This window comes from Phascolarctos cinereus, unplaced genomic scaffold, assembly GCF_003287225.1.
Source record: "Phascolarctos cinereus isolate Bilbo 61053 unplaced genomic scaffold, phaCin_HiC Scaffold_8;HRSCAF=390, whole genome shotgun sequence".
In the NCBI taxonomy this organism is placed as follows: Eukaryota; Metazoa; Chordata; class Mammalia; order Diprotodontia; family Phascolarctidae; genus Phascolarctos; species Phascolarctos cinereus.
The window spans coordinates 8,686,181-8,701,121 of record NW_027556291.1 but is presented as its reverse complement, the minus strand read 5'-3'; the positions used below and the strand labels follow the sequence as shown (position 1 = coordinate 8,701,121).

Sequence of the window (14,941 nt, the reverse complement as noted above, 5' to 3'; positions counted from 1 at the left end):
ACTCCTGGTCCCCAGAGGTGTGCTGGAGCAAGACACTGACCCATGCTCATTGGGCCCGCCATAAATTTCTGCTAGCTTCCACAAGGTCCACTGGGTACTCAGTACTGCTTCCCAATTCCACTAGCCCTCCCTTGGGTGGAAGCTGCTAGCAAACACACAACTATGTTTGCAAGCTCCTTCCATCTTCCTCAAGGTCTTAGCCCAACATCCCTCTCAGCAGATAACCTTGCCAAGTCAGAGGATCCTTAATCTAGAGCTGGCAGGGACCATCTGGTTCAACCCCCTCATTTTACAGAGGAGGAAACTAAGGTCTAGGGAAGTGATATGGAGACATTAAGCCTGAGCTCTCTCTCGATCTGTCCGGTCTTCCTTTTCTGTCTGCCCCCTTTCTCACCATGCTCTCCTACTATGCTATTTTAGCTCACGTCCCTGACTCAAGAAGCAAAAACTGTTTCTGAAAGTAACAAGGTCTGGTCAGTGTTAGGAAACATGGTGCTATTCTGTCTTTCTCTGTTAGTTCCCCACATGTCTCCCAGTCTGGCCTTCACCCAGTGTTATGTTTGTGCTGAAGCCCATGCTCCTTTACTACCTTCTTTTACTAGGAGTTAAGTAAGAGTGGAGTATTATAAAACAGTTCCCAAATGCAATCGAGGCAAATGTCAGGGGCTCAAGCATCAGGAGCACACGGCTGCTGAGCTGCTTCCTTTCACTTCCATGACACTGCGCTGACCTGATTCTCCTCCTGCCTATGTGCTGGATCTCTTCCTCTTCCTGTCCACCAAGTCCAAGCCTTGCCATTTCTCTTGGAGCATTCTCTTGCTCACAGCTGTGGCTGTGATCTTCTAAATCCTTCTCTCGAGTGCTACTCTTCCAGGAGGGTGCCAGGCAAGTTCGGTTTTTCCACTGCTTTACAAGACGTTCCCGTTAGAACTAAAAACATTCCAATGGAATTCATCATCTCCCCCCACCCACAAACAACAACAGGCTTCTTTCGCTCAATTCTCTCTTGTTTCTATTTGCCCAGCACAAAACGGGCATCTGATAAACGTTCAACTCAATCCTCCAACTCCTCTGACTCAGAAGCGTGGGTTAGCTTTCTCTTCTCCTCTGTCATCCTTACGCAGGCACCAAATCGATTTGAAATGTCTCTTACACGTGCTCTCAGCACCTGCTGCCTGTCTTATGACAAGAGCTTCTTGAGGAGCCTCCAGCACTCCCTGCGTGTCACAGACCAGTGTGGCGCTAGGGTTCCTGCAGCTCCGGGACTGAACGATGACTCGGCATGGTTAATCTGCTTCCAAGACTCACCGCTAGCTCCCCAATGCCTACTATATCAAGTACAGAATACTCATCCTGACATTCAAGGCCCTTCAGAGTCTTTCGCACTATTTCCACACATGAACAGACCTCTCCATTATCTCAAACACAATCCTGTAAGCTCATTCCTGCTTCCAAGCCATGGCTCATCTTCTTCTCTCTGCTCTAATCAAACCCAATTTAACCTTAAAGGCCCAACTCTGGCTGTCCCTCTATAAGGCCTGCCTTATAACTCCAGTTTACCCCGAATTCTCTTGACTCTAAATGCCCAGTCACTTCTAACCCTATGATGTGTTATCTAGGTTTTGAAATATATGTATAATTAGTTGTATGCTCAAGCCTTTAAGAGACACGTGCAGAACGAATGCAGAGGGTGCCCTTAAGCCTACCGCCTCTGGGAGCTTGTCCCTTCTCTCACTCCTCAACACCCAGTTCACTTTCAATCTGCTTCCTGGCTCTCTCCCTCCTGCCTACAGATGTTCTCAGGCCTACTCCATTCTTGAAAAACTCTTCATTGGCATTCCCCTGGTGTAATCATCCTATATTTCACCTCTCTTTCACTTCCAAACTCCGGGAAGAAACTGCCTTCTTTCACCTCTTAACCCTTTGCTACTGGGCTGCTGACCCCACCACTTGCTGTGGTTCATACCAATGACAACCCCCCTTCCTCTTGCATATTCTCTCCTCCCATAGCTCTCTCTTCACTGACCTCTTATCTGTAACACTTTCTGTCTAGAAGGGCTTGGGAGACTGGATTCCTCACTACACCATACCAGCCAAACCCTTCCTGGAGATGAGGTCGAAGCAGCAGGACCGACCAAATAATTTCACTGACTAGCCAGAAGGGTTATGGCAAGATGGATAGAATGCCAGGCCTGGAGTCAGGAAGACCTGAGTTCAAATCTTGCCTCAGACGCTTCCTAGCTGTGTGACCATGAGCAAATCATTTAACTCCATTTGCCTCAGTTTCCTCATCTGTACAATGAGCTGGAGAAAGAAACAGCAAGCCACTCCAGTATCTTTGCCAAGAAAACCCCAAATGGGGTCACAACAAGTCAAACACGACTGAAACAACTGAACAAAAACAAAAAGCCGGAAGGGGCTGAGCTCTAGCCTTGGATACCCAACGGACCTAAGACAGGACTCCTTACAGCTTCTCCCACCCCGAAGAAGAACCAAGGGTGAAGTCTAGGTTCTTCCATGATGGTCTGGTCACTGGGCTGCTCTTGAACTTTGACCCCTAACTTAGGAGTCCTCTTCTTGCGGCGGCTGAAGCCAGCTTTGTTGCTTGCTACGCACATCCACACCCTCTCTAGCTCTCTTTATGGAATGAACTAAAAGCAAAGCTCAATCAAGGGGTTCGGGAGGACAACCCCTTACTTCTCTCCTGTTCCCCTTTAGACTCCAGCTCCTAGCGTTTCACAATCTACCCTGGAAGGCCTAAGGGCCTCAAACACATTTATGTTAACTCTAGTTTCTACAGCACTGCTATCTCCCAACCAATTATCTTCTCTCTCTCCAACCCTTTTTTAAAAAAAATTAAAAAGTTAATTTAAGGGGAAAAAACTGAAGCTAGAGAGCTGCTTTTCTAAGGACTAAGACGCCAGGTTAGCTCAAGAATTCTCCCAAGTTTCAAAGAGAACAAGATGGCCTCCAGTGCACTAGGTAGTAGATCCACTCCAAGAAAAGAGAGAAACTCCTCATTCCTTCTGTGGCATTCAAAGCCCATCACGGCGGGCCTCTGGTCTACCTTGCAATACTCCTTTCCCACTGCTACCCCTTCACACACGTGACGCTGCAGGCCAACCAGCGGACTCTGGGTTCCTCAAAGGCAGCTTTCCATTTGCACCTTCCTGTGCATTAGCACAGACACCCTTCTATTCCTGGAATACAGCCCTCTTCAATGCTCTGTTTCCAACAAGATTCAACTCAAGTGCCGCCTCTCATAGGGAGAGCTTTCCTGCTTCCTAGTTGCTCATGCCCTCTATCCTCAAATTCGATCCTATTTATTTTTTCATTTAAATGAGGAAGCTAGATGGCAGAGTGGATAGAATGCTGGATTTGGAGTCAGGAAACCCCAAATTCAAGTTCCGTCTCAGATACCCACTTGCTGTGTGACCCTAGGCAAGTCATTTAACTTCTGCCTCAGTTTCCTCAGCTATGAAATAGGGATAATACCATCACCTACCTTACAGGATTATTGAGATGATTAAATGGGATATGTGTAAAGTGCTTTAAAAACCTTAAAACTCTATATAAATGTTAGCTGTCATTATTGCTATTATGAGTGTTGTAAACCCCCTCCTCCTCCCAAAAATGTAAAGGTAAAGACTTCTTTTTATTTTTGTCTTTACATCCTCAGCACCTAATCTGGTACCTTGTACGCAGTAAGCATAACATACCTGTTGAATGAATGGACAAATAAACATATGTTTCTTACATACGGTCATGGACTAATAGCATCTTAAAAGTAGGACTTTATTAATGGTCAGACACTGCAATCCTCTACTTGGTGATTTTTCTTTAGAGGTAAATCTGCTTTGCTTTCAAGCAGAAGGGTTGAGTAATTTTTTCCCCCCGAATTCCTTGTGAGCATGTGAATGCATGCTGTCTACATATATGTACATGTAACATACAAATATGCTATAACAAATATGGATATAGCATGTATATATCCCTATAGGCACATGTTATATACAAGTACGTACGTACGTACGTACACACACACACACACACACACACACACACACACACACACACACACACACATACACACCTGATCTCCTCGATAAGAGTTCAAACACAAGGAGGACAGAGACCATATCTGACACTTAATGTTTGTCTCCCACAAGATCTAGTCAATTGCAGTATTCCAGGCTTGTTCTCCATTGCCAGGTCTCTGGCTCTCTCTGATATGAAGTACTTGAAGAGCAAAGGAGTAAGCCCAAGGACTTGCCATAGACAACCCAAGAACTCTGGAATCAGGAGTCTAGGGTACTTCTCACACATTGTACTTAATGCCTAGTTCAAATCCCAATGTGACCCAACGTTATTCTAGTAAAAACATAAAATACTACACTCCTACTCATGTACTTTTACAAATACTATATGTGTCAAGTAAAAGTTATTTTAATAATAAAAAATGACATAAGATTAAAGACTGACAATTTTAAGAAAAATACATTATTTCACATTACTAACAAATTCTAGAAAAAAATTTCTCAAATGGTCATCATGTACTCAACATACTAGAAACATATTGATGAGGAAAAACCATTCTCTTATTAAAGTTGGCCATCCTTAGTGAAATTTAACTGACCTTCTTGGAATCATCTTGTTTCAATTCTTGAACAAGGGGCTCATTTCCGCCCTTATGTTTAATGCTATCTGTCTCCTGGAAAAACAACAAAATGACAAACCTGAATGAGACTCCGGTCTTTAAAAAAGAAAATCTGGATAAAGTAAGCACGGATCAGAACACCTGGTTATCCTTATTCCTAAAAGCCCTGATTTATATGTTAAATTAGAGAAATTTTAAAAACTTGAGAAGTCTACACATCAACCTTTTTCTGTTTTCTCTTTGGTAATCATTAGCACAAATATGCAATTCAGGAAGTAGGGATGTATGTGTCTGTGTGAATAGATATGTGTTTGGGATGATAAAAAATCCAAAGCAAAAACCTTAACATTATACCTATTTAATACTATTTTACAGTCATAAAATTATGGCAACATTAATGCAAATCTTAACCCTAAAATGGATTTGCAATTTATGAGTCACCATATATGCAAGCTATATTTGGCATCTGGGAGCAGTCTCCACTCAGTGCTCTGACTGATCTATGAGCTTGTCAGTGTGGGTGATCCTGTCATCAAGGCAGATCATTTCCTATCCATGCCATCGCATGTCATGGGATTCACAGCCTTGACTTTTCATAAATTCTCCAGAGAATCTACCCAATGCAATCCCAACATGATCCAAAGTTATTCTAAGTAAAAACATGAAATAATACATTGTCTTTAGAATGCAGTCTAAAAGACCTCTTCTTGTTAGAGGTCTTTTAACATTTGTCAGACATGAAATAATATTGATAGATATAACAAACATTTATTAAGCACCACGTGCCAGGCACTGTGATAGGGGCCGGAACAACAAATATAAGCAAGACAGTCTCTGCCCTCATGGAGCTTATACTCTAATGGGGGAAGACAACATATAAAGGGGAGTTGGGAAGGGGTACGGACAAGAGCCCATGGTGTTTCCTGGGGTAGGATCCAAGTTTGCCATAAGGAGGAGGTAGAGAAGATGGCCTGGGTGGAAGCAGCATGGCTTATAAATGGCTGGGAAGTACAATATTCTAGTCAACCATGTGTTAGCTCTTGCTGTTGATATTGCCTTTTTCTAATCATACATGTCTTTGAGAATATCTTACAACACCTCTTCCTCAAGTTATCACTGGTAATATACCGAAGCTGATATTCACAATGCAGTTTTCCATTACTCTTTAGGTGCCTTGTACCTTTGATTCTTTTAAAATTCTAGTGTTCAATGCATCTTTAGGGAGCAGTTTAAGGTTATAGAGGGTTACTCTCCCACTGTGACCCACGGTTTAAGAAGCATTGTAGACCTCAACAATTCCAGGGCCAGCTCATTTTCCATTTGCATATGCCCAAGATATATATGCTGCTGTTGTTTTTCATTCATTTCAGTCATGTCCAACTCTTTGGGACCTCTTTTGGGGTTTTCTTGGCAAAGACAGTGGAGTGGTTTGCCATTTCCTTCTCCAAAGATATATGTACTGATACAATAAGTGGAGAGGCTTCCCAATAAAATGTATGTCACTATCTGTGCAGCATTCCTTCTTCATTTATTTGGGATTTGCTAGGTAGCCTGCTGGCCCAATCTACTCAAGCCAGCAGAATGACTAACAGCACACAAACCCCTTCCCTTCTCAGAATGTCCTTCCCTTGCTATGGCTAAGTAAACTTCCTATTTGTTAACTGCTACACAGTATCTCATTCCATTCCAATCTGAAAGTTGAGGAACTGACCCAGTGTGAGCCAGGTTTTAGCTTTTTAAAGCAGGGAAGTATCTTAAGTGGAAAACTTTTTTTTGTTAATTCAATTTTATTTTCAGTTCCAAACTCTCTCCTTACTTCCTCTCCCTAACCCATTGAGAAAGCAAGAAATACAAAACCCATTACAAAGATGAAGTCACGCAAAACAAATTTCCATATTAGTCATACTGGAGGGGGAAAAAAACAAGAAAGAAAAAAATGCTCCAATCTATAATCTGAGTCCATCAGTTCTCTAGGAGGTAGACAGCATGTTTCGCCTTGAGTCCTTTGGAACAGTAGTTGGTCATTGTATTGATCAGAATTAATGAGTTTTTTTCACAGTTGATTATCTTTACAACATTGCCATTACTGTGTAAATTGTTCTCCTGGTTCTGCTAACTTCACTTTGCATCAGTTCATATATATATATATATATATGTACACACACACACACACACACACACACATATATACACAGACGTATACATGTATGTATGTTTATAGGTATGTATGTATCTATGTATGCATGCATGTATGTCTCTCCAAGTTTTTCTCAAACTATTCCCTTCATCATTTCGTTTCTTTTATTTACTTATTTATTTATTGGGGGGGCAGGCAATGGGGTTAATTTCGTTTCTTTTATTTACTTACGTATTACTTATTTATTGGGGGGGGTAGGCAATGGGGTTAAGTGACTTGCCCAGGGTCACACAGCTAGTAAGTGTTATGTGTCTGAGGCCGGATTTGAACTCAGGTCCTCCTAAATTCAGGGCTGGTGCTCCTTCATCATTTCTTATAGCACAACAGTATTCCATCACATTCACATACTATAACTTGTTTAGCCATTCCCCAAATGATGTGCATCCCTTCAGTTTCCAACTTTTTGCCACCACAAAAAAAAAAAAACTGCTCTAAATATTTTTGTATATATGGGTACTTTTTCTTTCTCATTTATTTCTTTCAGGTACAAACCTACTAGCAATATTGCCGGATCATAGTTTAATAGCTTTTTGGGCACAGTTCAAATTGCTCTCCAGAATGGTTGGTCTACTTCACAGATCTACTCACAGTGTAACAGTGTACCTATTTTCCCACATCCCCTCTGGCATTTACCATTTTCCTTTTCTGTCATGTTAGTCAATCTGATAGGTATAAGGTGGTACCTGAGAGTTATTTTAATTTTTATTTCTGTAATGATTAGTGATTTAGAGCATTTTTTTACATGGCTACTGATAGCTTTGATTTCTTCTTCTGAAAACTGCCTGTTCATATCCTTGAGCACTTAATCAATTGGGGAATGGCTCTTATTCTTATAAATTTGGCTCAGTTTCCTATATATTTGAGAAATGAAACCTTTATCAGAGAAATCTGATGCAAAGTTTTTTCCCCCAGTTTCCTGCTTCTTCTAATTTTAGCTACATTATGCATACTATGTATGTGTAAAATCTTTTAAATTTTATGTAATCAAAATTACCTGTCTTACCTCCTGTGAACCTCTCTATCTCTTGTTCGGTCATGAATCTCTATCTATAGATCTTATAGGTTATTTCCTCCATGGCTCATTAATTTGCTTATGAGATTACTCTTTACATCTAAATCATGTACCCATTTGGAGGTTACCTTGGTATATAACGTGAGATGTTGCTGTATGCCTAGTTTCTTTCTGACAGACTTCTCTCCAGTTTTCCCAGGAGTTTTTGACAAACAGTGAGTTCTTACCCCACTAACATCTACTAGTTGCACAAAACTGCTCCTAATAATTAATTTAATTTCATCTTCACTGGTTGCACATTCATCCTTTTCATTCTAGATACTGGTAAATTGGGGATGTTTCTTTTTTTAATCAACTTATTGATTAATCAATAAATAAAATAAATCAATACATAAAATAAACCAATGGTTTATTTATTTTATTGTTGTTTTTTTTTTATAAAACCAGCTCCTAGTTTTACTTATTAGTTTAATTTTTTTTTAAACTTTCAATTTTATTAATCTCTTTCATTTTCAGTATTTCTATTTTATTGTTTACTTGGGGATTTTTAAATTGTCCTTTTTCTAGTTTTTGTAGTTGCCTTCCCACTTCACTGATCTACTCTTTCTTTCATATATAAGATATAAGAATTTACAGATACAAATTTCCATATAAATGCTTTGGATGCATCCCACAAATTTTGGTATGTTGTCTCACTGTTGTCATTATCTTTAATGAAACTGATTATTTCTGTGATTTGTTCTTTGACTCAACCTGTCAGATTAAGTTACACCGTTTCCAATTAATCTTTAACCTACGCTTCAAAAGTCTTTTACTTAATGTATTTTTTATTGCATTATGGTCAGAAATGATGTATTTAATATTTATGCATTTGTTTGTGAAGTTTTTGTGCCCTAATGCATGGTCAATTTTTGTGAAGGTGTCATGCACAGCTAAAACTATCTATCTATCTATCTATCTATCTATCTATCTATCTATCTATTCTATTCATCTCTTTAACTTCTTTCTTGTGGATTTTATGGTTAGATATAGCTAGGTCTAAGAGGGATAAACTGAGGTCCTACATTAGTACAGTCTTACTGTCTATTTCCTCCTGTAACTCAACTTTTCCTTCAAGAATTTGGATGCTATACCATGTGGTACATATATGTTCAATACTGATATTAATTCATTGTGTAGGGTATCTTTTAGCAAAATGTAGTTTCCTTGGTCATCTCTTTTAATTAGATCTATTTTTGTTTTTGCTTTGTCTGAGATCATGATTGCTACCCCTGCCCTTTTTTACTTCAGCTACAGCAGAACAGATTCTGCTCCAGCTTCTTATTTTAACTCTGTGTGTGTCTTTCTGTTTTGGGTGTGTTTTTTGTAAAAAACATATTGCTGGATTTTGGTTTCTAATCCATTCTGCTATCCACTTCCATTTTATGAGCTAATTCATCCCATTCACATTGACAGTTAAGACTATTAACCGTGCATTTCTATCCATCCTATTTTCTTCTGTTTATCCTTCTCTTTTTAACCCTGTCACCTCTCTTAGTCTTCCTTCCCTCTTATACCACTCCCCACTCCTGCCCTTTGCTTAGTTCCTTTCCCTCCTACTTCTCTACCAAGCAATATGAATTTCTGTACTCAACTGTGGAGAACCTTTAAGACTACATTTTTTTGCGGTCAAATGCTGGGGTGTGTGTGTGTGTGTGTGTGTGTGTGTGTGTATGTAATGTACAATTGCAGGATCATGTATTCCTTACATCTTTCTGTCAACTAAGTGAAATGAAGATGGGAAAGATATCTTATAGAAAACAATATGTGGAAAAGATCCTGCCTATTATTTTTGTCAAAAATCCCATTGGACCATTCTCAAAGACTAAAAAGGTGAGAAAGTCAGCATCTGTGTCAATAGTCACTGAAGTCACACAGCAACTAAGTGACTGGGCAAAACCGTGGGCCTAGGTTCATGTCCAAGTGCCTGGTTCTAAGAGAGGCAGCATGATGTAAATATGTAGAAGGTTGTGTCACAGAATCCCAATAGGCAGATTTATTCCATATATGCTCCAGGTTCTCTCCAGTGCATACCGATCTTCGTTTTATATATTGGTTAATGGAACACTAATTTTTTTTTTTAGGCAATCAGGGTTAAGTGACTTGCCCAGGGTCACACAGCTAGTAAGTGTTAAGTGTTTGGTCTGAGGTCGGATTTGAATTCAGGTCCTCCTGACTTCAGCTCTATCTACTGCGTCACCTAGCTGCCCCTGGAATATTAATTTTAAAAGAAAAAAGTATCCTTGTCAAGATGGGTGAAGAGATCCCCCCATACACATACCCCAGTGTAATATAGTAGGAGAGGACTGGGCTTTGTGTCTGAAGAAATGGGAGAGAAGGTCGTCAAAGGCTAGCTGACATTTACTAGCTCTAAGAACCTTAGCAACTTGCTTTATTGCTCTGAGTCTCAGTTCCTTCATCTGTAAAAAGAGGATAATAATAATAATATTTCAATTCAACAAACACTTATTACTTGTACAACTCACCTCAGAGTTGTAATGAGAACACTTCTTTGTAACCATCATAGATCTACAAAAATGGAAGTGGTTACTAGAAGACATAGCTTGGCATACAAAAGCAAGCTAGACGGTCCCTGACTTCAAAGAGCTTACATTCTAATGACCAGCTGGCCAGCCTCCAAACCAGGAAACATCGGTTCAAGCCCTGCCTCTGACACATACTCTTGATGACTTGTTAAGACTCTACATGGGAGAGAAGGTGCTTCCCTGGATGGGCCGGGGAAGATGCGCAGAGTAGGGGAACAACAGTCCTCACCAGGAAGGTTCCTACACCAAGGAAGTCACAAGTCCAGTGTTTATCTCTACCCTATATTAGCATGGAATATTTAGGCTCAGACATTTCTAGAGCACCTATTTATACATCCAGTAAAAAAATAATATTTTTTAGAAAAGACAGCTTCACATATTGCATAAAGGGCTGGCTTTGGAATAAAGAAGACCTGAGTTATACCAAATGTATGGCCATAGGTAAGTGGCTTAACTTTGCAGTGTCCCAAGGGTTACTCTAGAGTTGCCAATCTGCATTAGGGAAAGATGTTTCCACACTAAGAGTTCCTTACACTAATGAAACCACAGGCCTGGATCAATAAATAAAAGAACAAATAACAGAATATTATACTAGCTGCAGTTGGGTAATGCTTTAATGTGTTTGCCTCACAATGCTGTGAGGCAAGCCAGGCCATGCTAAGGGCTGGAGGGCATGTTAATGCTGTTAGGGAGTAATGGATGATCTAGAAAAAAGCAGAAAGGAAAGATGGAAGCCTGGACAACACTGCACAAAATCTGAAGAAGCACACATGTTTCACAAAGTACAACTTACCTTCAAGGTTGGAAACCCAATCTTTGTTGGGGACCTGTTGATGAAACAAAAGCAAAAAGATGTAAGTGGGTAGTAAAAACTCCTCTATATCTAATAAGGCTCCTATACAGACTCTACTCCAAAATACAAAATGGAATTTTCAACAACATGTTATTATATGTGACCCAACATTCTAGTGGCTGAGATTCTTTTTTGATCCTGATGGTCACGTGTGTTAACTCTCCCTCCCAGCTTTGTGTCATCTAGGGATGCAAGTATGCCAGCTAAGCCTTTATCTAAGATCACTGATGAAAACGATTAACAAAACAGGGCCAAGCACAGATTTTGAGGGGTCATCCATTAGAGACCTCCTTGAAAATGGCCATTTATCCCTTAGCAATTACATGTGGATTCCTATTACTAAAGCAAATCACCACCTATTCTGTGCCTTGGTGGAGAGGCTTTAGAGAACTGTAAAGGCCGAAAAACTCCTTACCTTGTGACCAAGCCAGTGATGAGCCTCTTCCAAATTACCTTGGCTGGTCCTAGCACTACAAACCTATGGGTCTAGGTAACAGTAAGATATTTACATAGGGCTCTAAAGTTTAGAAAGTGCTTTATGCTTTTTTTAATCCAGTCAGGCAATTAGCAATTATCATCCTTATCTTACAGATTAGGAAACTGAGGTTGAAAGAGGTTCTAAATAACTTATCTATGGATACATAGATAGTAAATAACAGAACCAGGACTTGAACCTACTTCTCCTGACTCCCATTCACTGGACTATGACATAATCACCTTTCCATTCTTCCATTTTAAGTATCTGCTAATGTAGCATATGACTTATTTCCAATGAGAGCTTCATCACTATAAGCTGATATTTTTCTTTTTAGCTTCAGCAATTTATAAAACCATCTAGTAACACCTGAGTTCATAATCTTTGTCACATTACAGACCATTTTGGCAATCTGGAGAAATCTATGAATCTCCACTCTGAATAATACTTTAAAAATCATAAAATAAAATGCATAGGATTACAAAGGAAATCAGTTACAATAAAATTATCAAAATATATTTTTTAAAAAACCAATTTCATGAGCTCTAGGTTAAGTACCCTTTACTAAGGAGTAGAAATTATCTATTAAGAAGCATAAACACTGAAGAAATCATCATAATTTAGGACAACTTCTAACAATAAAGCAACTTTTCTATGCAGTAAACAAGGGGTTTCCCTAAGATTATCAGCTTCAGTTCTAGAAATACACATTTCTTATCATAGATCTCAAACTGCTTCCTACATTCATACGAGACCAAAATAAGAGTTTGCATTCTAAGAAGTGAGCACAACCTCAAGTCAGTTCCCAAAAACAAAAAAGATCATCGCCAATGGAACACTAAGCTTCTAAGGCACAGGACTCAGAGTTACAAGGAACCTCTGAGATCGGCTAATCCAAATCTTTCATTTTACAGAGGAGGGAGGCCCTGAGAAGCAAAATGACTTGTCCAAAGCCACACAATGAGGAAGCAGGAGAGTTGGGAGTCTGAGCTACATGCCCAGGACACCATGGCTTTCTCCTACATAAGAATACCAGTAATAACATTTGGGTAACAACATTGGGAAAAAACCAACATTCAAATATATCTCATTCCCACAGGAGGAGACAGTAAGAAGAGAAGGCAGAAGGGTATGAGATGCTGGAAGATGAGGAAGATACAGAAGTGCATGCACAACAGGAGAAAGGACTCCCACCTCAGCTCACCAAAAAGAGGGCATGAGATTTCTTAATCCCAGCACATATAAGTTGTTTGTGTATTTTGATGATTTTGAGAGGGTAGAAGACCATCACTCATCTCTCGTTACTGACCTTTCTGGGCTGATGTAGGCCAGTCACTGTCCCACAGGTTGCCAGTTCCCAGCTGGCACTGGAGAGGCTACATATCCATGGAGCTGGCTGTGATACCTTAACATGGTCACTGCTTCCTAACTCCTTGTGCCATACTTTGTGCTGAGTATGTACACCTATGATCTTGTCAGTGTGAGGAAACTCTCTCTACCAATGTGGATGGGGCAGTTCTTCTCCAACTTATGAGTCTTGGGAGAGGTGGGTGCTTAGGGCACTGAGGGGATTTGCCCAGAGTGGCTCCAGGGGGTGTCAGAGGTTTGGTTAGAATCCCGGGCTTCCTGACTGAGAGGCTCATCTTTAATAAACTGTACATGTCTAAGGTAAACAGATGGCCTTGCTCCCTAAGGAATCCATTCCAGGGCCTCAGGAGTTCTCAGGCGCTGGTGCTCAGCTTGGAGCCTGGGGAGAAAGAACCCACTTCAAACTTGTACGGTTCTGCTCTTTTCATAGCCAACACTAAGCCTCATACTCAGATCTGACATCTAGAATACTGGGGACAATTTTGCTTGAAAATACACAAGTGTGGGGTTTTTTTTTCCTTGCCCTGCATGTGTATCCAATTAAATAAACACTGAGTAAGTGCCTACTAATACGCAGAATACAACACTAGGTGAAGACTTGAAAATGAAAAAGACAGGATCCCGGTCCTCATGGAGCTTACATTCTAGGAATTCATGTTTTACTAGACCATTGAGGTGAAAAGAAATAACAGCACTAAATAGCATCACTTAGTTTGAGTACCAGTAGGCCCAGCTAGAGGTTCCTAGGGCCTGAGGCAAGCCCTTACTTGCCCCGAGCCTGGCTTGAGCTTTAGTCCTAGAGGAAGAGATGCCCAAATAACCACAAAAGCTCTCCCCCAAGGCCTGGGTCCTCCCACCATGTGTGGCCCAGGAAGTTCCCTGACAAGATATGTTCAACAATCTCTTTTAAACCTGGACAGAACATTCTTAAACCCTTTTCTGTAAGCTCTCACAGTCACCCTGGTAGAGCTTTCCTTTTCAAGATGGATGCTGTCTCGTCCCAACCTCCCAGCTAGAACACTAACTTTCCTAGAATAGGGAATCATCTGACTACGTTCCAGGTTGGCTCCTAGATGCAAAGTAAATTCGGTGAGACATCCACTTGGACATTTTTAACACTGGCTCCATGTCATGATCACTTTCGAATTATAAACCACAAATTTTTTAAAAATGGTTATTTTGTTAAAGAGGGCATAATTAAGTTATCCTTTGATCCATCAAAAGAACATTAGTTTCTAGTTAAAAGTAGGGGGGAGAAACACAATTTGCAAAGGTGACCAAAGGCATTTGTTTGTGCCAAGAGAATGCCAACGTAATGGGACTGGTCCCAGGTAGATACTCTTTTCCTAAGTTAGCAGTCTTTTTTGATTTAGCATCTTGAAATGAGGGCTTACATGATTGTTTGTTTGTGATGCTAGCTAGCACTGCATCAGGAGGAAGTCAAAGCATTTGACAGGTTCCAAGAAGATCGAACAGATTAAGATTCGATACCCTGGAACTCATCTATTGACAAAACTCAAGTAATATAGTTCTTGTTCACAGCAAGCACTACCAGGGAAGAGAGTGTTCCACGCAAACATACACTTCCTAGATGACTACGACTTAGATCTTTAAAATAGCCAAACCTTTTCTATTTTAACTAATTTTAATCGAATCCATCTAAAATGGATTATACAGATTCCTGCCTTATTAAGGCAGGGTGTAACAACACAATTTAACCTTTTCTCAGTGACACACGGTCATTAAATTAAACTATTATATTAAATTAAAACATCAATTATTCTCAAATGGTGC

At 40.2% G+C, this 14,941-nt stretch overlaps 1 protein-coding gene across 2 annotated transcripts in view; it reads right to left on the bottom strand.

Annotated features, from left to right (window-relative positions):
• Positions 1-14,941, bottom strand: part of WDR44 (WD repeat domain 44) — an 86,044-nt gene that overhangs the window by 47,503 nt on the left and 23,600 nt on the right. The window contains exons 2-3 of one of the 2 annotated variants that reach the window (XM_020963417.2): positions 11,245-11,278; positions 4,637-4,711 (exon numbers count right to left, since the gene is read on the bottom strand). In XM_020963417.2, coding sequence (XP_020819076.1) covers positions 4,637-4,711; positions 11,245-11,278 — 109 coding nt within the window. The remainder of the gene's footprint in view (positions 1-4,636; positions 4,712-11,244; positions 11,279-14,941) is intronic. The other variant, XM_020963418.2, reaches the window with a different exon arrangement.